This window comes from Ambystoma mexicanum, chromosome 13, assembly GCF_040938575.1.
Source record: "Ambystoma mexicanum isolate Mex_15411 chromosome 13, UKY_AmexF1_1, whole genome shotgun sequence".
NCBI lineage: Eukaryota > Metazoa > Chordata > Amphibia > Caudata > Ambystomatidae > Ambystoma > Ambystoma mexicanum.
In genome coordinates, this window is record NC_090938.1 from 498,889,255 (window position 1) to 498,912,131 (window position 22,877).

The 22,877-nt window shown below is 46.8% G+C and overlaps 1 protein-coding gene across 3 annotated transcripts in view; it reads right to left on the reverse strand.

Annotated features, from left to right (window-relative positions):
- Positions 1-22,877, reverse strand: part of NSF (N-ethylmaleimide sensitive factor, vesicle fusing ATPase) — a 1,025,749-nt gene that overhangs the window by 583,835 nt on the left and 419,037 nt on the right. For all 3 annotated transcript variants that reach the window (XM_069634162.1, XM_069634161.1, XM_069634163.1), the window contains one exon: positions 16,454-16,529. In XM_069634162.1, coding sequence (XP_069490263.1) covers positions 16,454-16,529 — 76 coding nt within the window. The remainder of the gene's footprint in view (positions 1-16,453; positions 16,530-22,877) is intronic.

Consider the following 22,877-nt stretch of genomic DNA (forward strand, 5'->3'; position numbering starts at 1 on the left):
CCCACCCACCCAACGGGCCACAGAGGCTGCAGGCGAGTTGTTACACAGACAGGCTTGGAACATCAATATGAGCAAATGCTCCTTTGTGTTTAGTATTCTTAGAGTCACAGCTAAATTCTCACTTTATGGCTCGGGGGAATGCCTTGAATAGCCCTCTACACCCACCTCCCTAGACTACTGAAGTCTAGTCCTGGCAGCTACTGTCAAAATGTAGTGCTATTTTTAGGGTGGTGGCCTGTCCCAGTTTATTTTGAAAATCTTCTCACTTAATTAGCAGACCATTCATTTGGTGCGCCCTCGCTCACGCAGTTGTCCTCATGGCACACCCTATTGGACGCGGAGGCCCATCAGCGATAAGCACCAATACATTTAGTGGTTAGGGCGACAGTATAATTAAAGGAATACATGTGCGCAGTAAATTAATATGCACTTTAACAGAACACCATCCACACAAGTTGTAGTATCCCGCATGTCATGTATCCAACGTGCATGCATACCTGTCAACTCACCCGCTTTTGGCGGGTGACAGCCCCAACCACGTTCCCTCGACTTCCAATCCCCGAGCCCATCAATAGGTCTATGGAGGGCACACCCACAAAAAGAAAACCGTGTTTCACCCGCCATTTCATTTGAAAAGGTTGGCAGGCGTGACATGATGGGCAGCTGCAACCTACGTTTTAAAGTATAGTTTCATTTACTGAGTGTGCCACGTATTCCTGAAATTAGTGTTTAGGGTGACAATATATTTAAGTAAACACAGAGCGCTGACATACCGCCCGCGCCCTGCTAAAATAACCGAGGCGAACAGGCTGCGCTAAAGCAGCCCCAAATGGTCGCGCTAAAATGTTCGGCTCCTCCATGTTTGCTTCATGCTTTCGATCTAGCTACTGTTCTACAAACACCTGAATTGTTACAGCCGCATAAGCAAGAAACGGCGAAGTGATGCTGCACTGCCATCTAGTGTCAATTCTCATAAACTGCCAGGCTTGGTGTGCAAAGCCTTTAAGAAAATGCTGGGAAGGCAATGTTCGTGAGAAGTGGTGCACCATAAAACAAAGGTATACAGTATGCCTTTGTTTTATGGTGGTGCTAACATTACACTCACCCATTTCTGCTCCCTAGGAGTACTGCACTAGTATGTTCTAGGAATGCCGGGTCCCCCCCCCCAGAACTCTCGCTCCATAATGAATGGTTGAGGATGGTCTCCAGCTCGCATTACTCAAACGCCCTGAGCGGAGCGCTGGAAGAGTCTAGCACCCGTGAACACCTCAAATGCAACACTGACTGGCAGTGCCCTTGGGGTGTATGAAGTGCCTGCTTTGAACTCTGTACTCCAGGAAACTGCACAGAAAGTACTCAGTGTGACGATGTGCAGAGGGCCCTTCTACAATTCACCATCCAGTATCACATCCTCTCCAGTGGTGATGCTGAGCTCCCGGTAAGCCTCTACACCACTGGCCTCTTTACATGGGTACGCTAGGTTTCTGCTCCTCCAATCCTCTCTCCCAGTCACCACAGCCCCGTCCTTCAATATCTTCTCATCTCCCCATATCTCTTTGCAGCAAGGAATTTGACAAAACATATTTCAGTGGGTCATTCCTCACGCTTAACACAGGTTGTATGTCAGTTTGTTCTTATGTTGAACTACTTTTGAATCCCTTTATAGGAACAAATGTACTTTAAAATTCACTATTTGGACTCATTTTAATGGACAGACAACCCCAAAAATCTTACCTGAAGAGGGGGCGTTCACTTGATCGCTACATTCGCTCGCAGTGTACTAATATGAGGACATTTTGAAAATCATTTCCAGGGCCATTTTGGTTCCCAGTCCACCCCCGGCTCTCAATTTAGAACACTCGGTCTCAGTTGATGAAGTGTTTCTCCTTTATATCAAACAGAGACAGCTCTCGAAGACCCTGTGGAGGAGTCAAGCATTGCCTGTTCAGTCACCTTCTCCTAGTCTTGCACTGCTAACGCTCAGACCCTATGGTGGACACAAACGTCCTCCCTTTCATTTAATCCCCAGCAACAACAACTGCTAGAACTCACTGATCCTTTGGTGGAGTCAAGCTCGTTTTCCATTAGATTCTCCTGGCCCAGCACTGGTAGCACCCAACCGGCCCTATGGTGGCCTCAAATGTCTCAACAAGTGGTGCACTTTCTCAAGGAATGCAAGAATTCGCTGGAAAGAACACATGTCTAATATCGGGACAAACCATCCTAAATCAGCCGGTGCTAGGCATTTTCTAAAACATAGACCTGAGATCACGCAGTTGAGTTTTCAAATTCTCAAAGTAACTGATCCAAAATTGATACCCTGTAATAAATGTGTGGCAGCAGTGATTGTGTCCAAATTCATTACTGATTTGCTCATCATTCTGCAGACCTCCATTCCAGTCTCGGGGTGTACAATCAAAGGCACACAAGGGGAATGCACCTAGTGTGAAGAATTCATTAAATTCGTGCACTCTGAGGGGTCTGAAATGCGAGACGGACACAAAGGTATTGTTTTCTCAATGTTTTCCATTTATTAAAATGAAAAGGGGTGGGATAAATGCTCATCTTCCCTATCCTAACGAGAATATCCCTACCTAGCAAACTAAAACTAATGAAAGATAACCTAATGTTCAAAAGTCTATGACCCTCACACTAATACACACAACAAATGTGTACAAGGAATAGTTGGCCGTCTTCCGTTCAACAAAATAGTGCAAAAGTTCATACTTATAGTTTTTAGAAAGTACTCCTTGTGGCCAGGGTTGGGCTCCTTTCCCCTGGATCAATTCAGGAATACCCTTGGGAAAGTTCTGATTCAACAAAGTTCTGTTCAGTTCAACACAAAATCTCTTTTCCATCCACTGTGTCCTTCCACTTGGTAAAGTAAATGTCTGTTTCACAAAAACGTGTTAAAAAAATCAAAGCAATAGTTCTCCACAGTATCCTTCATGGTAAGGCAAATGTATCTTTTCACAAAACACTAGTTCATAAACCAAGGCTATTGTTTTCCTGCACACAATGTCTTTCTCAAGATGCAAAGCAAATATTAGCACATCACAATTCTTCAAATAGAATACCTTTGATAACACAGCAACTACCTCTGGTGATGCAACACTTTCTCAAAATGATAAAATTACCACTGCCCTTCAACAACACCTTTTGACCACAACCACATTTATTTCAAATCAACGGTTTCTTTACCAGTCCACTCACCTGCCAGGACTAATTACAAGTGGTCCCTTTCCTGGTACACTCTCCTGCCAGGAAGAAACAAAACTCGTACTACTACAGTTGGTATCTTCTGGTGGCAATATGGGCTTAAAGATTTCCCCAAACTGGTGTCTCACGAAAGGAGAATTTTGCCCTTATTGGCCTTTTAGCTCTTTATTATAGTCTCTGTGCTGTTGGCAATGTGGGTTACAGGTTTCCCCAAGTTAACTCAAAAATAGAAAATTGCGACCTTTTTGCACTCTTACTTCTTCTGGACGATAGCCTCTTGATTGTTGGCAATGAGGGTTACAGGTGCCCTCAAGTTGTTTCATAAATGGAGAATGGCGCCCTTTTTGATTTTAACAAACGTTCCACTCAAGTGCCCCAGGGTTACCCTCTCTTGCAGGCCAACTCACCAGCTTCGTTCGGCATCTACTTGTTGCTCCCTGTTGGTTCAGTGGACCCTCAGTGGATTGGTAATCCAATTGACAGCTCTTCTGTACCTGCCACCACCTGCACAGCCCCCCTCTTGAGCCCTGCCGGCCCGCTGGGTCTCTGCGTCCTCCAGCACCTCCAGGGAACTCACGTCAGGTCGGGAGCATGTCCCCCACACCATTGGTCTTCTATCCCTGCTGCTGACAAGGACTGCTTCCTGCTGAGTGTACCCCGCAAAACTGCACACCTTCTCTTCCCACATCAGCTTCTGTTGGCATTCGCACTCCTCCTACAGTTGCAACCGCTTCAGTGTCATTCTTGACAGCTTCTGCTGCTCCTTTTCTACACCATAGCTGTGGTCCGTTTTCAGGTGTAAATGTCTGGCTCAGGTGCCTGGCCTTCAAACAACTAGACTGCATATTCCCTTCAGTGGCATCTTTGATCCTCATTGAATATTGGTCCTCCTTCCTCGTCCCAGTACCAAAGGCATTAGGGATCCTGAAATCCATTTCTATTTGATTGTTGAAGTGGAAGTTATCAAAGTTAGAAGATGTTATATAAGTGATGTTTGACTTAACATTAGGACTAAGACTTCTACCCAAGACAGAATTAACTTTTCACAGAGGGTTCCTTGGGTTTCCTCACGAGAGGGACTTGTACAATTACAGCATGCCATGAGATATTTGGGAATGACCGAACACTCATCCTCACAAGAAGATGTATACCACATCCCTCCCAAAGGAGTCACTACTTCCCCTTGACAGCCATCACCTCTCATGTGATCTTCCCTCATGATTCCACCCCCAGTGTTAGGATAAGGTAGAGTGTGCCTTCCCCTGGCCACCTGTGGGGAGATCTTAGGCTGGGGGTTCAGTGATGACTCACCAGGATTCATCACACCTCTCTGCAATCCCCTCTGGGACTAAGGAGGTGAGATTGTTAAGCTTAACACCACATAGGGGGCAGGGGAAGCAGTATCCCACTGGGGGTGACCCCCTCCCTTGGTGGACAAGCCATCCCTTAACGGGGATATGTGTTAACCTCCCTTCTCTCAGGAAGCTAATGTCTTTGTTACACAGGGATTGGAAGTGACAACAGCATTAATATCACTAGAGAAGTCACTGGTATGGTTTCTGATTTATAGCAGTTGTGGAACAAGAGGCCAGACTGAGGAGGAACAGTGAAGTCGAGTGCTGCAGAGACTGTGGCAGTGCTCTGAGAAAGGGCAGGGATGGTACAGTGTGTAGGAGAGAGTGGAATAAGTAGACTGTAGTATGGTAAAGGGGAGTGAAATGTAAGTGAAGGTGATTAAGAAATAGAGGGAGGAGAAGTGTATGGAATTTAGAGAGGGTGTGGGTGAGTATAAGTGATGAAGAGTGTGGTCCAGGAAAGTGGTCAAAAGGTGAAAGGTAGTAATATGAGTAATAGTGGGAGAGGGCGGAGAGGAGGAGGCAGGTAGTGGGGAAAGACAGTGTGCAAGATCAGGAGACAGAGGAGTAGACAGGGTTTAGTGGGGGGAGAGAGGTAAGAGGAAACGGTGCAGGTAGAGTGGAAAAGGGAAGGAGAGAGGGGAGAGGAGAAATGTGCAGGTAGTGCAAGGGTGGTTTAAGAGGGGGTGGGGGAAGGAGAGGTGATCTGACAGAAGGAGAGAAGGGAAGGGAAAGAAGTCTGAGGAGAAGGAAAGGGGTTCAGATACAGAGAGAGGGAGATGAAGATCTGAAAGGGAGGAGAGCGGCAATAGATTTAGAGGGAGAAATAGAGGCAAAAGCGAGAGAGGGTTTGCGGGGAAAGACTGGTGGAGAAATCCTGGAGAAAGCAGTCTGTGGACCATCATAAGAGGATAATTTCTGAAATTCCCAGAGGGCATTAGATAGAGGCCAGTGTCTTAAGGTTTCCCTCCAGAATAGAGAAGACAAATCAGTAGAGGTTACCTTGCTTTAGGATAAGATTGGGGACATTGCAAGGCTAGGGACGCCCGGACTAGGGTGCAGGGAGCACACTTGGAGGTCGAAAGAGTCATAGTGACCCCCCTGTAGTTTCACTCATCCCTGTCACCCAAAATAATACATTTCAAAATTCAATAAAGCACAATAAACCCGATAGCTTTGCCTGTTTATTATTGAGGCCATCTGTGGAGATTGGTGTCATTCTTAGATATTTCAAGCCTGGTGCAAAGGCCGCCCACAAGAGAGAACCACCCGCTTTGAGAAAGAAGAGATTCAGAAGATGGGAACACAAAAGCATAAGCCAGTCCTAGATACCAATTCCAGCAGAACACTAATGGAAAAGAGTGATGGTCCGGGTCAGATCTCCCAACCACTGACTGATTAAGATGCACATGAGAAAATCCTTACACCTACAGCTACTGGATCTCTGCAAACTAGAGGATCATGGGCAAGACTGAGCTATGGGTAGAGCTACTGGCAAACCGTTTTGGGTATTTTACCCCAGCTCAGAGGAACTGGAAGGTACTACCATATCAGTTAAAGGCGCAACCCAGTTAAGCACCACAGTAACGTGCAGACCCTGTTGGTCAACCTCCTCCAAAACCCTATCCAGATCCAGAGGGGAAGATGGTCGGCACATTTTGGTGGGATACCCTGTAGACCGGCAAGCAGGAGCCAGAGAGTGCAGGTATCTATAAGAATTGTTGGTGTCCTCTATAAGGGTGCAGAAGTAAGTCTGACAGAGGTGGCATATTTGTCGGCAAATACTTTTATTAAAGATAAAGACATGTAAAAAAAAACATATCTACCTCCATTTCTAAGAGGGGTTTCCCTACCTCCACCAAAAGACTAAGGATTCTGTCAGGCAGTCTGAAAATATAAAATTTCCACTGTCCTGTGTCAAAACCTATTTCCGTCCCTTACACGTTAAGTTAACTAAAGAAAACGGACCTTCTGGATCCAAAACAAGGTTTCTCCTGTTCTGGACTCCAACTAAAATGTTCAATTCTCTATGTTCAAATCTTGACAAGAAAACAAGTATGAAGGGGGAGGCCCTTCCCTTCTCCATTCACCTCACAAAAGGTCTTATCAAGTCTGGTTCCTCATCCTACCAGACTTGATCTGCAAATCCTCTTTTCTAAAATGGTTGTACTTTCTGCGAGACAGGTATGATTTTAAGAGAGAAACAGACACTGGTAACACAGGTTCAAAATCTTTATTCAATGAATCAGCATGGGTGAAACTTCCATCTAGCCCTATCGCTGTGGAGGGATTGCCCCACCTAAATAAACGAAGGATCGTCAAAGTCAGTGTGTTCAATTCAAAAAGTTGCTAAGTGTCCAAACCTATGCTTGCCCGCACAACTAAGAAAACACTATAGTGAAAGGATGGTTCAACTGAAGAAGTGAATAATAAAGTTCGGAGCTCTGGCTAGCCCCCTCTCCCAAGTCGGGATACAGCTCAAGTAATATTATAATTGTTCTTTTATAACGTTATTAATACCAACGAGTCATTTCTAAACGCAGGATCAGGATTCAAACCTGTTTTTCGTTGCGTTGTCTTGCTTCCAAGACAAAAGTGTTGCCCTGAGCTATCCTTCCTCCCCGATAAGATCTTGCAAAGCTTGTACCCTCTGGGGTATAATCTCTGGTTCCAATCCACACAAGGTTCCATGGCATAAGTTCAGTTCAACACAAAGGTTCATAGGATGTTCAGACTCCCTTCCCCAAACCGCAGGCACCAGTTCATTAAGTATTCTTTTGTCAAAAGTTCACAATAAACAGTCTTGTTGTATTCACTCAGGGCTCAGTGTTCCCTGCCCAGAGCGCAATACAGTTCCTTCTCATAAAACAAAGTTCACAGGTTCTTCTCACCTTACAACTCTTTCGTTGCAGCCCCCTACTGGTCGTGGCACAGTTTCAGACAGCACGGTCCACCCATAACAGGTTGCGTAACCAGTGGCTCTTTTATCCTTGACACAATGCTGGGCCTTAGGGCTTTTCTTCATATATTAGGGTTTCCTGGTCTAGGCGCAGTTTTAGACCACACTGTCCACCCATTACAGGTCACGCAACCAGTCACCCCAGCGCTGCCCTTAGCTTCTTCTTTCACTTGGCAGTTCAGTTTACTTTCATGGGTTTCTGGGCACTTCCCTGCCCCCCCCCTAATACTTTAGGATCTCCACCTCCTTTTAAGGTTCTATTTGCATCATTAGTTTCTCCTATGGGCTCTTTTTCTCTGACCCACACTTCCCTTTGGCTCACATGCTTAGTTCTTGTTTCTTTAATGTTCTTTATACTCTTTCGTACTTTTGCTCCCATTTCGCCAGCTGCTTTCATTTCAATTCAATAAGCTCTGGAGATTTATTGGGCTACTGTGTTTCACTGGTTTGTCAATTACTTCTTAGATGCTCTTTAACTTCTGTACTTCTCCATCTTTAAAAGTATGCTGTGCGCGATCACTTAGCTAATCTGCATCACTGCAGATTAGACACGTGCCAGGTTTCATTCACACTTTGAAACTCACCCGCAGTATTGTCTCGGCTCCTGGCATTCTCGTCGTTGTTCATTGAAGGCAAAACTCTTCCACCTGCCCCTTGGACAACCCTGGGCAGGTTTTCCCAACTAGGTTAACAAGCAGTCTTTGGCCACACGGAAAGGGGTCGCCCGCTCACGCAGCTCCCTTTGATCCTTCTTTCTGGCTCCCTGGAGACATGGCTCCCTCGCCACATACACACTGCCTGCTTTCCCGCTGAGACCTCCAGAAATTCGGTACACTGTTCTCACTGGGACACTCAGACTGGATGGGACTTCATTGTGCTCCTTGCACACTCTGCTCCCTGCTGTACCCTGTTAAGGGTTCTCAGGTGCATCTCCTTTGATTGGCTTGCCAGACTCAAATCAAGCTAATCACTGGAACATGCCTGACCTTCAAAGCCTCTAGACTTCCTCTTCTGCATCCCAGTACCATAATAGTTTCTTTCACTGGTAATCTTCCTCACTCAAAGACGCCTCTTCATTTTCGCAGTACTGTTGTCAAAGGGTAAGGTACAGTCACAGTAGCCTACAAAGACACAGGGGGGCAGGATGGATTGTCGTAAGGACATATGTCTCGCCATTTGGCATTCTCTCCCCAGTCCCCAGAGACCCTCTACCGAGGTGATCCTCCCTTGCTTGTCCACCCCGAGGGTCGGGATCCAAAAGCAATGGCCCTTCCCTTGCCACCTAAACAGAGGATCCCTGGGGAATAGGTGTGAGAATGCCTTCAGGGTTCCTCACATTTCACAAAATAAATATCACACAGCAAATCTGGTTCACTCTCCTGCCAGATTTGACTGTAGTTCTTCCTTTCTTTCTTCATTGCAGCTGTTCTCACAGGAAAACAATCAAAAGCAAAGTCCACAAAATGTTCTGGTTTACCCCCCTCCCAGACTTGACTGCTGTTCCAGAGAGCGTGTTTAACAATGGGTGCTGGCACCCTCATTACTTCATCCTGATCAATAGTGCTGGCACCCTCATTACTTCATCCTGATCAATAGTGATTGGTTCCCAGACCCTTCCAGGATGTTTCGGGACAACCCAAATTTGCTCTGTGCCTTTTCTCTCATTTCTGTGGGTCACTGACCGCTTTATGTCTTCCCAGGGATACCCAACTTGTTTTGAATCTCAATACCTTGTTTGCGTGCTTCCTTAGACTGCAATGGGTTGTTGGCCCTCCTGTACTCTTCTTGTGTGGCCTCCCCAGTTTCATATGGGTCTCAGACCCCTCTCTCAGGTTTGTTATCCCTTTTTGCCAGGGCTGGTTCTATAACCTGCCAGGCACGGTTTCTCATATGTCCGCTTAGCATTTCTCCCCAGGGACAGGACAGGTTCCTGTGTTTCTCTCCCCCCCCCCCATACCCCCCAACTGCCTCATTTGCTCTTTGGGATCCCTGCCACCCGTTACAGTAACCCAGGTACCTTTCTTTTGTGATGTTACAGTCTGCCTTGGGTATCTTTGTGGGACTGTCTTTCTTAGCTATGGGCTTCTGCGCACCTTCAGACTCTCTCTGCTTCCAGGTCTGGTCCCACTCGCTTCACGCCTCCTGCCTCGGTCGCATGGTCCGGCTCCTGGACCTCCGATTATCCAGCCAGGACAGCTCTGAACATCTGTGTTCGGCAAGGCTCTGCCAGCGTCCCCTGCTCTTAGCGGTACTGTTTGCCAGCTCTCAGTTCCTCCAGGGAGGATCTGCCATCGTGTATAGTCCTTCATCCCTTTCAATGACTGGGAATGAGTTTGATTGACTGTACTGCATATGTTGGTTCCGTGGTGGGCTTTTTCCCTCTTTGCCCAATCTTCTTAGTGTCAGTAGTAAGACGGACTCCAACTGGGTAGTTCTTACTCTTCCTCGTCACAGTATGTTCAAAGTGGTTGGGGTTTCCGATCTTGCAGCAATAGATGGACTTGTGGGGGAACTATAGAAGGGGATGTGGTGTGAGAGGAGTGAGGAGACAAAAGGAGAAGATAGTCATCCCTGGTGCCATGGAGGGTTTCCCTGAGATCCACCCGATGAGTACCACCCCCAGGTGGACTATCGGGTAGCAGCCTCACTTCCATGGCCTCGTGGGAAGGGGCTCACCCCATGAGAGCAGTGACAATGCCCTGGGATTCGTCACACCACCTTGGGAATGCAATCCCATCCCTGTGGGGTAAGCAGCTCGTTGTCAAGAGGACCTAAAGGATTCCATGGAAGACTTGGCGCAGTACCTGCTGATGGGTGGGAAAGTGAAGTAGCAATGACTGCGGGATGCTGTAGTGGCATGGAGCAACCTGGAGACCAATATCAGCCCCAGTGAGCCCCAGCTCTACAGATATCCTGAAAAGTGAAGGAGTGAGAAAGAAGAGGGCCCGTAACTAGTAGAGGCTGGTCTGGAATGACTAACCTTGCCTCGCAAGGAAAGGGACAGTCCAGACCAGTATGAAGAAGAGACAAGCGACCTGGGGCTGCACCTGCTGACCTCCGGGGGGAAAAGGGTTGAGGGTCAACTTGACAGACTGGGGATAAGGCAGCCCATCCCAAAGAGGACCTAGGGGAAAAACCCAACAGGGTGTTGAGAGTTTGCAATCACAAGATTCGTCTGAGACCATGAAGGTACCATTACCTGCAGAGCAAGGAAACTTCAGGGCCTACACAGAAGTGGAGACCAAACCTCTCACTACAGCTGGAAGACCTCTCAGAGGAGGACTGAGGACTCCCACCCCCAAAGGAAATATCACAACTCAGGGCTGTAGCTCCAAAACAATGGTCTAAATAAAAAAAAAAAGGACTGACCTCCTATATCGCAGCGAGAGTCAGGCAGAGGCAATGTTTTGCCTAGTCTGTGGTGTTAGGGGGCTCATTGAAAATCTTGTCTCCTCTGCCCAGACACCAGGGGTCGGATCCTATCCCTTTAGTGAAACCAGCACCACAAAGGAAGAGCAACAAAAAAGCTTCCAAAGGATGCTCCCAACGTTGCAATCTGTATGCCTGGGGTAACCTGCCTGAAGAAACCTTCCTGGGTGTGAACCAGCACCCAAGGGCAGACTGTCTGGGCCTTGCTAGATTCAGGCAGCACCAGCAATGCCATACGCCCAAATCTGCCATCATTACCCAGTTCTAAGGCAGAGAACAACATGGCAACTTATTACATTAATGGAGACTGGGTGACTTGAGCACGACGAGCATCACAATCTGGAGCACCAAAGACCTAGTGATCCCGAATCTTACTGAGGATCTGGTGTCTGGGAGCAGGTTTACTAGATTTAGGGAATGGAAGGACAGTCTATTCTATAAAGAACAAGGCCGTAAGGCACCAGTCATACCACCTTGGGTTATGCCTGGGGTGTGGGGAGGCAGTTCTCCTACCATTGCCCCAAAAGACCTCTGTGTCAAGCTCCACAGTTTAGCCAGGAGCAGAGAAGTCTGAGAGGAGGGAAGGTCCAGAAAATCACCTGGGAGAAGTTAGACAGTAGTCAGAAAGAGGAAGGGGCACTTTGTGAAGGGATGGAGGCATGCAGCAGGGTCATGGCCCTGCCAAGGGAGGAAGAGGGACCCCTTCCAACCTGGGCGAGACTACCCAACAGGGAAGATACTCGAGCCCACCCTACCACAAGAGGCAGTGAGACAGACAGTTGGGGAGGTGGCAGTGCGCAGGGCTCTCCGCAGCATCTCGGTACCTACAGGGAAGCACATGTCATCTTGTAGTTGATCTTCTGGCTTTATTTGACTAGTAACTTGTGGGTGAATCATCTGTCTCACCCAGTGGCTTGGTAAAAGGGTGCACAAAGTCCAGGGTGTGATCTGTACTGCCCCAATGTGTCCACAAGGCCCACATCTTCCACGAGACGCAAGACAGGCTTAGAGATTCCACTGGCCTTTTTCCCCGCTCCTGACCATCACCCTGTCCAGGCAGTCCTGCTTCTACAGCCCAACAGCACAATATCGCTTTCCTCATGGCCCCGATACCTGCTTGGGCCTAGGGGGCTTTCAAACTAATCCCTCGGTGCCCCTTACTACTCACTAACTCCGGTCACTCCTCCAATGCTTTGCCACATACTCCTTTCTCCTCCCACCTCACCCACACTCTGTTAGCATGGGATGCACATGTCCAGTTCTGTTAATCTCTCCTTGCTTTCTATAATGTTCTCTCAGCAACACCAGCTGCTCCCGTCATCACCTCCTCCTCAGCTTCTTCCCCCTGACACTGCCATGTCCCAAGATCCTCCTGTCACAACATCATCTCTGCCTTCAACTTCACCTCTCTCCACCACCTCTGCTCCCTTTCTATCTGCAAACACCCACCAAAACCCGGTCTTGTGGGTTTTCAACCTTTTGACCCCTCCACTTGGGCCTGGCCTTTCGTGAGTGGCTGCGCCTGTATGTGCTTGTTTGTTGCAGAACATTTTAGGCTGTTCCCACATTGGTTAACAAGTACAGGCATTTCTTTACGCTGCGCGTGTCTACTCTGTGCACGCATTCGCACAGGAGAAGGGAGATGTTTCTTGCCTGTAACTCCATTTCTCCAGTGTTGGTATCTTCCATGGATTCACATGCTGTGAATATTCTCAGTCAGGCTGGGAATCCCTGGTTACTTTGATTTAGTACTTTTCCTATTGAAAAACTTTGACACCTTGCGTGTCCCATCAACGTTGTGGGTGCTTTTGGTCCCCACAAATGGGACATTGAGTGTATAACTCCACCCCAGCAGCTTCCCCTCAGATTTTAACCACTCCAGCTGGAGGACTACCCCCTTTAGAGGATGTTTGTCTGGAGGGAAGGCTGGAGGGTGCATGTGAATCCATGAAAGATACCAACGCTGGAGAAATTGAGTTACAGGTAAGAAACTACTCCCTTCTCTAGCATTGGTTCTTTCATGTATTCACATGCTGTGAATAGATTTTAGAGCAGTATACATGTCTGGAGGAGAAAAAAAACAGGCAAACAAAGACTTGAAACCTTTTCATTTTTTACGCTCATGCCAGAAGTAGACATACGTAATTACAACAAACAGAAGCAGCGGGGTTACCTTACTGGACCAGCCGTTGAAGGACTGCTCATCCCATATGCACGTCTTCCGTGTGCTGTTGTTGCAGGCAGTAGTGCCTGGTGAATGTGTGAGGTGGTGAGAGGGTTCTACTAGTGGCATCCCTTTTGAGATGTTGTCAAGGATCGCCCACCATTTCAGTGACTCAGAGAGAGCCGGGGTTATGGTTATCTTGTCAGCCCAGGAACCTTGTATCTGGGGCCATCAGGTAGCTAGAAATCATTTTACTGGTTGCATGTGTAGCCTGCAATTGGGTATCAGTGGAATGCAGGACGACATGGTGCTCATTAGAGCCATGCATTTTCGCACCATGATTAGTTTGCGTGGAATGAAAGTTTGTCAGCGTTATTAAATTTTGCACTCTGTTGGCTGAGGGCCTGACGAGGCCTTGCCCCGTAAGAAACTGTGCGCCCAGGAACACCAAACTTTTTGATGGAACTATGCAAGATTTGGCGTAATTTGACTGCAACTCCCATTGTTGGAGAAGATTTTCTGTTTGTTTCAGTGAAACCGCAGTCTCTTGATTTGTTGGGCATCGAACCAACCAGTCGTCTATGTATGGGTAGACGTGGTGGCACTGTTTTCTGAGGCAAGCTGCCACTGGTGCTAGGCATTTGGTGAAAGTTCTGGGGGCTTATTTGAGGCCGAATGGAAGGACTCGGAACTGTTAATGACTTTCTCCAACCTTTAACCTGAGGTACTTTCGGTGTCTCGATTTTCGTGAGGTTGTACGGTTTTATGACATCTTGTAGTGTGACCATTTTGTTTTTGTTTAACTTTCTTGAGTCCAGGATATACCCCTTTTCCCCTCGATGAAGGAGGAACTCTTTTTATTGGCCGTTTTTTAAATATTTGGCGCAATTCTTGTTGGAGAAATGGAATGTGCGGATGTGACACAGTTACGGGAGGTAAGGGTTTCTATGCACCTTTCAACTCCAACAGATGGCCATGTTAGATGGCGTCCAGCACCCATCTGTCTTTTGTAATTGCTTGCCACCTGTCAACATGAAATGCCACATTTCTTCCCAAAGGTGTGCCTTTGAGGCAGTCATTGATGGGCTTCGTTCTGTCTACCTCTTTAGGAGGTGGCCAATCCGCATTTGCGTTTTACTTGGTGGTACTCCGTGCTGTGTTGGGAGGACTGGTAGTTCCTTCTATATCCCTGTGAGTAGTAGCCAGATATTCCATAGTTCTGGTTGACTCTTGCGGATGAGAACTAGGTTTGACCTGAGGCACCTGGAAATGGACGAAACATTCTGCCCTTTAGGGCCGTTAGTGATCTAGCAATATCAGAGTCTGCCTTCATTGCCTTACGGGCCTCATCGACCTTGGCGCTGAAATCGTTCTCTTCCACAAACGGCATGTCGACAACCTTATTGTACACCTCCTGTCCGTGCAGCATAGCCATTCTTGCCTTCTCATGGCGACCCCATTACCAATTGGCTTGAATCCCATCTCAGCGAGATCCACTGCAATATTGATAGTGTGCTTTGAGGCCTCCTCGCCTTCACGTAAAAGCGTCATGGCCTCTTTTCGCTGTTGCTCTGGCAAAAGCTCCAATATGGGAACTAACCGGTGCCACATTTCCCAGTCATAGCTAGCCACTATCGCCAGGGCATTGGCTGCTTCTACTGTTGTTGCCCCGATGGTGAGCACTTTTTTCCAAAAACATTGATTCTCCTGCCCTCACTGTCCGGGGGAGTAGCATATTTGTGTTGTGTACACGCCTTGCAACATGCTGCCGCTGACAGCGGAGAGGTTTGAGAGGTTAGACATTTTGGTGTTGTATCCAGTGCCTTGAATTTCTTGCCTAGTCTCCCTTTTTACTGCTGGTTCAGAGAAAGGATGTTTCAGGGTTCGCAACCCCTCTTTCCAAACAAGATCTAAGGTGGGTATAGCAAACACAGCCTTTCTGTGCTTACCCATGTGTTCAAAAACGAAACAGTCTCTTTTCCTCTGCAGGAGTTAACCCAAATTCCTGGCACGCCTTTGATACCATGGTGTGGAAAGCACCAAATGTCGTCTGGTTGAGAGGGTTGTGTGGGACTACCCTGTGTATCCTGGTCCGGATCATCTGTATTCCACGTATCATCTGTTCCATCGTGAGACCACACTTTGTGGGGGTGACTTGTTTTTTAAAGTGGTCATTCGGGTGCTCAACTCTGCGCTGGCTGCCTTTCTTCATTCTGCCGTGCAGAGGCCAATACATTTGCACCTGGATAATCTGCAGCTCATCGCCCCCTCCCTCCATTGCTTTATCTAGGATTTCGCCCGAGAATGAATCAGCAAATTGGGGCGCATGTTATGAACATATTTGCTTAATAAGCATCAGTCTTCACAAGCTACCGGTTGCATCACTTTAAATCTCTACTGGCCAGTCTAAAATAGACCTCTTTAAAAAGGTGTTTACTTAGCACTTACATGTGCCACCCACCTTTCAGTACTTTGTTGTTGGGGTAGTGAACATGCGTGAAGATTACTCAAGTTCAAGGTGGGGGGCTCATGGTATTCAACCTCAATGATAAAACCAAATAAATCATCCATTGATGACTGCACTAGGAACTATCTCCATTCTACCCTCTGCTCCTCACAGCTGCCTCCAACGGATGTTCCCAGCTGTATGCAAGGGGGGCTCAAAGCAAAGTTTTGAAATGGGTCCCAAGCCCCCAACCCATCTTTAGCCAGCCCCGTTAGGTGTCAGTATCTTATGAGCACGTGGCATTGGTAAAATAATGCATTTAGCTGCGTAACTCATACACCATTGCAATACTATCTGGTATGTGTGGGACAGAAAGGAATGTATGTTTAATAGGCACATGGGGATAGCTGGTTATCTACAAACGTCCATGAAAATAAGCAATTATGGGAAAGAATGGATAGGGGCAAACAAGCAGCACGCAAAGCTTCAAATGCGAGCGTAACGGATAATGTTGCAAGGTTTGCTGTGGGTCGGGGCTTACGCTTACCATTGCCCAGCAGATCTGAGTAAACTTACAGCATCCACGAACCGAAATGTCCGGCCCCACAGCAAGCCGGATCACAAAGTTGTCTTTGGACTGGCTGCCATCTCGTGGCCAAACAAGATACTGCGGCAACACGAAATTTGAAACGGTAATTCTATTATTAAATTGAAATGTTATTCAAAATCACAAGGTGGAGACCGTGTAAACACTCTAGGAAATTTAAACCTTCAATTGGTTGTTATTTGAAATATCTCATGGGAGGTATGTGGGTCTGGTGCTCTGCATTTATAATGGCATGGGGACACATCAATCGACAATGAGGCCGCGCAAGACTTACCAATCAGCGTGAGGGAAGAGCTATCCGCCTTTTCAAACACCACCTGACTGTTCCCAACCACAAGGCCTGATTCAATCTGGAAAATCAATAACACAGTAAAAACGGTCAGTGCAGCCAACAAGAGCCCGACACCGAAGCACTCCGAGCAGACCCGATCTAAAAATCAACAATAGTCTACGTCCAGCAGAGTGTTCCTTTCTAATGGGGCACTGCATCACCGCAAGCATCTCTTACACTCTGACAGGCACTGCAATGGCCGCTGCATCTCTCACAGCGTCATCAAACATGTCCCACTTCATCACTCAGAAAGCCCCCCGCTCCCCCCACGCATCCACCCCAACCATTTTCATTTCTGCTCTCACAGGCACGGCACTGCACGCACGACACAAACACCGCCCCCCCCGGCACGTATCACTTAAAACCGGGTGCAACCGGTGGCTCTCCAGATGTGTTAACTACAGCTCCCATAATCCCTCACCATTGACTATGTAAATTTCGGCTGATGGGATTAGTAGTTCAAAACATCGGGAGAACCAAATATTAGACTCCTGGAAAGGCACTAGAGCTCTCGAAGGGCTGTTCAGATAAGTGTTAGATGCAGTGATGCTACAGAATGCAGAACACCAGGGTGCTCGGTTCTAGGTTCTCACTTTGAATTATCTGACCTGCAGCTTCTTTACCATTTACAAATTTGGAAATTATCAGCTCCAGAATTCTAAGAAAAAAGTGGGTGACATTTTCCAGAATGGCACGAGGAAATTTAAGAGCTCTGACAAAACGTGTTACTCCATGCAGAGCCCCAATCTGAGAGATTATTCATTCATGCTCTGTGTCTATGCAGTGTGTTGTGAAAATAGAGGCCCCAATTTGGATGGAGCCCTTGCAGTCGGTGCCTCACGTTTCAAAGAGACTACTTCACTGGTTCAAAAGTGCCTCGTGGCAAAGCAGTATTTAAAAAAAAAAACAATGACTTTCTTAAAGTGCTGGTATTTACTATTTTAGAAGTCCACATTTCTCTCCGACAGTTCAGTTTCTCTTTGCGCTGTACGGATTACTTCGCCTCTCGGAGCGATACGCTCTTCACTCCGGCCTTGATGTAGCTTGGCATTCATTTGTTTCGGAAAGTCTTTGACAATTCTCAGTATGTGAAGTTGACATTTTCCAGGTTTCTCAGAACATCGTTCAGGCTCCAGGATTTTTGTGAACTTCTCATTACCACTCTCAGGTTTTACACATCTTTCAGAATTCTCACACGCCTCTCAGGCTCCAGGGCGCTTTCAGGTTTCCCAGGAGTTTCCCCCAGCATCCGTTTTGCCCGACACCCTCCCGTGGCAGTCAGGAACTGGAATTACTAGTCTCTCAGTCAAGCAGAACAATGCCCCCCCCCCCATCTGTTCCAGACAACGCCCAGCACACGTGCTCTTTTTATACTTCTCCTCTTGAACCTTGACTGGCAGGGAGCTTCAATTCACTATTTTCAAATAAAGTTCGCTAAGCGTTTCCAGATCTGCCCGTTTTCCAATCATGCTCTCCTCTCTGTAACTGGTCACATTACCAGGTCAGGTGATATAAACTCAGTCAGCCATCTTGGATTTTGTCAGTCTTTCTGTGGTGTTTAGTCAGGTCACCAAACGGAGCAGTTACTTTGCGGAAAGAGTTGCTGAAATGTCAGTTTCAGGGTAACCCCCCCTTTTTCCAGGGGAAAGTGGGATCATGGCATTTAAAAGAGATAGTAACGCGCACACGTCCATTGCTTTGGATCTCATTATGCCATAGCTATAGCTCACAGCATTCCATCATGACTATGGGCAGAACCTTTCCGCTGCACACTTATTTTGATTATGTGCAGGGTCCTCCAATGTGTTGGGTGTTTTGGAATGGCAACCCCTGAAGATGTGGCAGCTGTTTGCCTGAAGTTGTTTTTTTAGCAGAGTCGCAATTTAGATCTTGGGCAGATGTCTGTCTCGTCACACCTCTGGTGGCACAACACCGAACCTAGGTGGTGGCAAGTCTGCAGGATCATACTCCTTCCACCTTCTGGTGGCACAGCAGGTATTTTAGTGATGTGCCTAGGACTGTTCCAATCCATCAAGGGACCAATAAGGGTTTTCATATATACTGGCAGATCAATTACTGTCCTGGAACTTTAAGCCATGAACCTGACTGAAAGACAATATCCCTGGCTTAGGGGGCTGGAACAAAGGGACGTTTTGCCTAAATAAAGCAGGACGTTCACTCCTTCTGAAGTGTTTGGGCAAGTGGCTGGATACATAATAGAAATTATGCCAACCAGTAACTGGCTAACATGGCAGTAGTATCGGTTCGTTGAAAAGGCCTCCACATGGGTCACTTTTTGACCCACAGTTGCTCAAGGTCTTCACCTCCATGTGTATGTGGGAGGAAACCATGTTGCCTTTTAAGAAGGCTATCGATCAGGATTAAGACTGGTCAAGAAGCAACATTTTTTAAAAAAAACAACTGGGGCTAGGGACGCACAACTGTGTTAATTAGTGCTTAAAATGTCTCGTGTGAACCCATCAGAGGTTTTATTTAAGGAATTCAGAAATGCTTCATGTGCTCTGATCAAGTCCCTGGCTATGAGTGCCTGGTCATTCCTTCGAGGACACACATTTGCAATCAGCAACATTAAGCCACATCAGTATGCCCTGCACATCTCCAAAAGAACATTGGAAAGAGTTAGCTCAAAGTGAAGCCTTTCTCATATATACTAAGGCTACTCCTCCAATTGAGGCTCTGTGGAGGAGTTGACAAAAACACTGGAGCAAAGAGGGCCAGGGGTGAAATTAGACCTTCAATAGGAAAAGCCTCCAGAGATTTCACCAAGATCTATATAGCATGGTGGAGACCTTCCACAATGTTTGCATTCCCATCATCATTGGCAGTATTTGGATCTCGGTCAGACAGGACTGACTGCTTAACGTGTGGTTCCCAGAGCGGCAGGCGCCACTGGAATGCATGGAAGGTAAGAGGGATGACTACTGTTGGTAAAGGAGGTGGATACCGACAGGCCAGTGAATAAACTTGCCATGCCCTTCAGTATGGCACTATGCAAAACAAAGAAGCAGGACAGTTATTTGTATTGTCAGAAAACATACAGAAACCAGTTGAAAACTACAAAAACAGTAATATGAAGATAGACATAACCTTGTTATTAAGTAGGTGGGCACATTTATTTCCACTGTATCTTATTGAACTTCACAAATAAGAATAATTAGAGCTGGCTCTAAATAAAGCACTCTGCCTTTGCAACTCCGTCATTATAACTTTGTCTCCACAAGGATTTATCTGCTGATCCTTACAGTGAAATCATTGTTCAAATCACTTCCACTATGCACAGCAAGATGGATTATAACCACATCTAAGCGAGCCCCTGTGTTGCTTTCATACCCACTTCCTGAGACTTAAACAACTGTTTCTCTCTCTCCCTCCTACAATTATATATCTTTGACTCACCGTCACTCTTTGGCTGTACACGGTCCACATCACTAAAAACACCTGGTCCTGAGGAAGGCGTGCCAAAAGCTGGCGCCGAAACACCCATAACGTCGACCCTGCCCTCTAATAACATTGGCGGATGTTCAGTCCAACTGTCTCCTCTTGACTAGATTTCAGAGGAGATGCCCTCCGATGCTAGCCACAGCTGAGCACTGGGACTTACTATATCTTTGATTCCCGGTCCCCTGTGAAAAAGGCTCTTCTGTCTCTCCTTTAATAAATTAGATATGAGATTTTCCTGTGTCTACCAGTTGATGAATTAGATAAATTATCCCTTGTATATACTGTAATGAATCTGATGATGTCATCACTCCTTTCCCGGGATAGTCTCTCCCCATGTGGCCAAAGGGACGGCAGCTGCTACCTGATTCTGAACCAGCGGCGGCTATTTGAGGGAAGACACCATGGGGAGGGGAGGGGGGGAGATGATCCTCAGGGGGATGACAACCTCATTGGAGAAAGTCACATACCCTTAATTCCACATGCCCTGATGACTTAATGGAACACTCTCCCTCAACCACTTACTAGATCTACAATTAGTCCTCATCACCACAGAAGGAACAGCATGGTAACAACCAAGACGAAAAAGAGGGATGGAGCAATGCAGATGACTAAAACTGGGAAACCAACACAGCGGTCTAGTCTTTGGAAGTTGCTCAATCATGCTGGGAAACTTAAGTCTGCCACAGCTGACAGAAGGGAGAGCTGCAGAGGCCGGTCAGAACACAGAGGAAGAACGCTGTGGAAAGCAGTGTGGAGGTGAACCCAGGCAGCAGAAAGAAGCAGGAATGCAGAAAGCCTGCCGCCCAAGAATGCGAGACAACGGGACATGATGGGAACCGGGCACAGTATTTGTTTGTTTGTTTATTTAATATAGCGCAAAACCAAACCCGCAGGTAGCCGGGCGCAAACATTACAAGGATACTTGAGAACTTGGTTACAGTGACAAGCAAAATAGGCAGTAGGACATTTCAGCAGCGTTACAGTCTGAATATACTTATGCAGTTAATGCCAAGTGTTGGAAGCATAAAGAACTAGGCAGTAGGACAGATCAAAAACGTTACAGTCTGAATATACTTATACAGTTAATGCCAGGTGTCGGAAGCATAAAGAACTAGGCAGTAGGACAGATCAACAACGTTACAGTCTGAATATACTTATACAGTTAATGCCAGGTGTCGGAAGCATAAAGAGATAAGTAACAATCAACCACAGTTTTGTAGTCCCGGTAGGGTCCAGTGAAATTCCTAGATACTAGCAGTGGTAGATACTAGCATTAGATCGTATCCATTAAAGAACCTTGCGCCTGAAACTTAGGTAGGGTTGGTCCTTTCTAAGTTCTAAAGGGAGTTTGTTCCAGGTTTGGGCAGCTATGACTGGAAAGCTAGCACCGCCAGCTGTGCTCTTTTTATATCTAGGCACCATCAAGGTATAAACGTTAGTCATTCTTGTGGGGCGGTTTGAGATTCTCTTGTTGATTCTATTTGCTAGATAGGGAGGAGCTATATTGTTGAGGCATTTGGATGTGAGCGAAAGAGTTTTGAGGGTGATCCTGTCTAATTTTTAGACAGTGGATATTCCTTCTGGAAGTAGAGACATGGGCTCTGTTAGGAATGTTTAAGGCTACTCTGAGAGCGTTATTTTGGAGTGTTTGGAGTTTAAGGATATACTTGTTAGATCCCGCATATAGGGCATTACAATAGTCCAATCTGGATATGATAAGTGCATTAGCTAGGGTAATACAGCTGGCCTCTGTTAGGAATGGTCTACATGCTCGGATCAGTTTACAAGTATAGGCTGTGGAGGAAGCTAGGGAGTTAATTTGTTTCTTAAAAGTGAGTGCTGAGTCCAGATAGACCCCAAGGGTTTTGACTGCAGGCATCACTTTGATGATATTGTTGTCAATGTTAAACGAGGCATAGTTCGGGTCAAGTTTTTTAATCGCTGTCTCTGTGCCGAGGATCAGAATCTCTGTTTTGTCGTCATTCAGACAGAGGCCATGGGATGCCATCCATGCCTGAATGAGGAGATATATCTTGTTTACCAAAGCTGAGTCTTCCAAGAAGTTACCCGAAAGGGGGATGAGGATCTGAGTGTCATCTGCGTAGTTAGTGTAGATGACACCTAGTCTATCCAACTTGTCAAACAAAGGTTTGGTAAAGATGTTGCACATATTAGGAGACACACATGATCCCTGGGCGACACCGCAGGAGACGTGTATGGGATCAGCAGCTGCTAGGGGGGAGAAGACTCATTGTCCAGTTAACAAGGAAGGATTGTACCCAGGTTATGGCATTGCTTGAAAAATGGGCAGCGGAGCCAAGGTGATTGCATAAGACTGCATGATCTACCAGGTCAAAGGCTGCCGAAAGGTCAAGGAGGAGTAGCATAGCAGATTTTCCATTATCCTTCAACTCGTCAATTTGAGTCTTAAGATCAATCAAGGCTGTTTCAGTGCCATGAAGGGGGCGGACGCCGAATTGTTGTGAGCCTAGAAGGTTGTTAGTTTCAAGGTAATCCTGAATTTGTAGGTAGGCTACCCTGTCGATGATTTTGAGTAGGAATGGGGCGGTGGTGATGGGTCTGTAATTTGTCGGGATGGAAGGGTCGAGAGTTGTGAGACACAGCAAAGGCACAGCGGCTAAAGGGGCGTGCGCCGAGCCATCAAACAAAGGAATAGAAGCGCAGAAATGCGAGAGACACCTAAAGTGCCCGGTAAGCCCAGGGAAAACTGACGGGTTACTAGGTTGCCTGAAAGTGTGTGCCGTTACATGAAAGTAGCGCGAGAGACGCTAAGTGAATCCTGTGAAGAAATTAATATATTTGTGAACAATGCTACGAACGGGTCGCTGAACCCATAGCGCGCAGGAGAGAAAACGTAAATTGTCTTGGAAAAGGGGCAAAGACC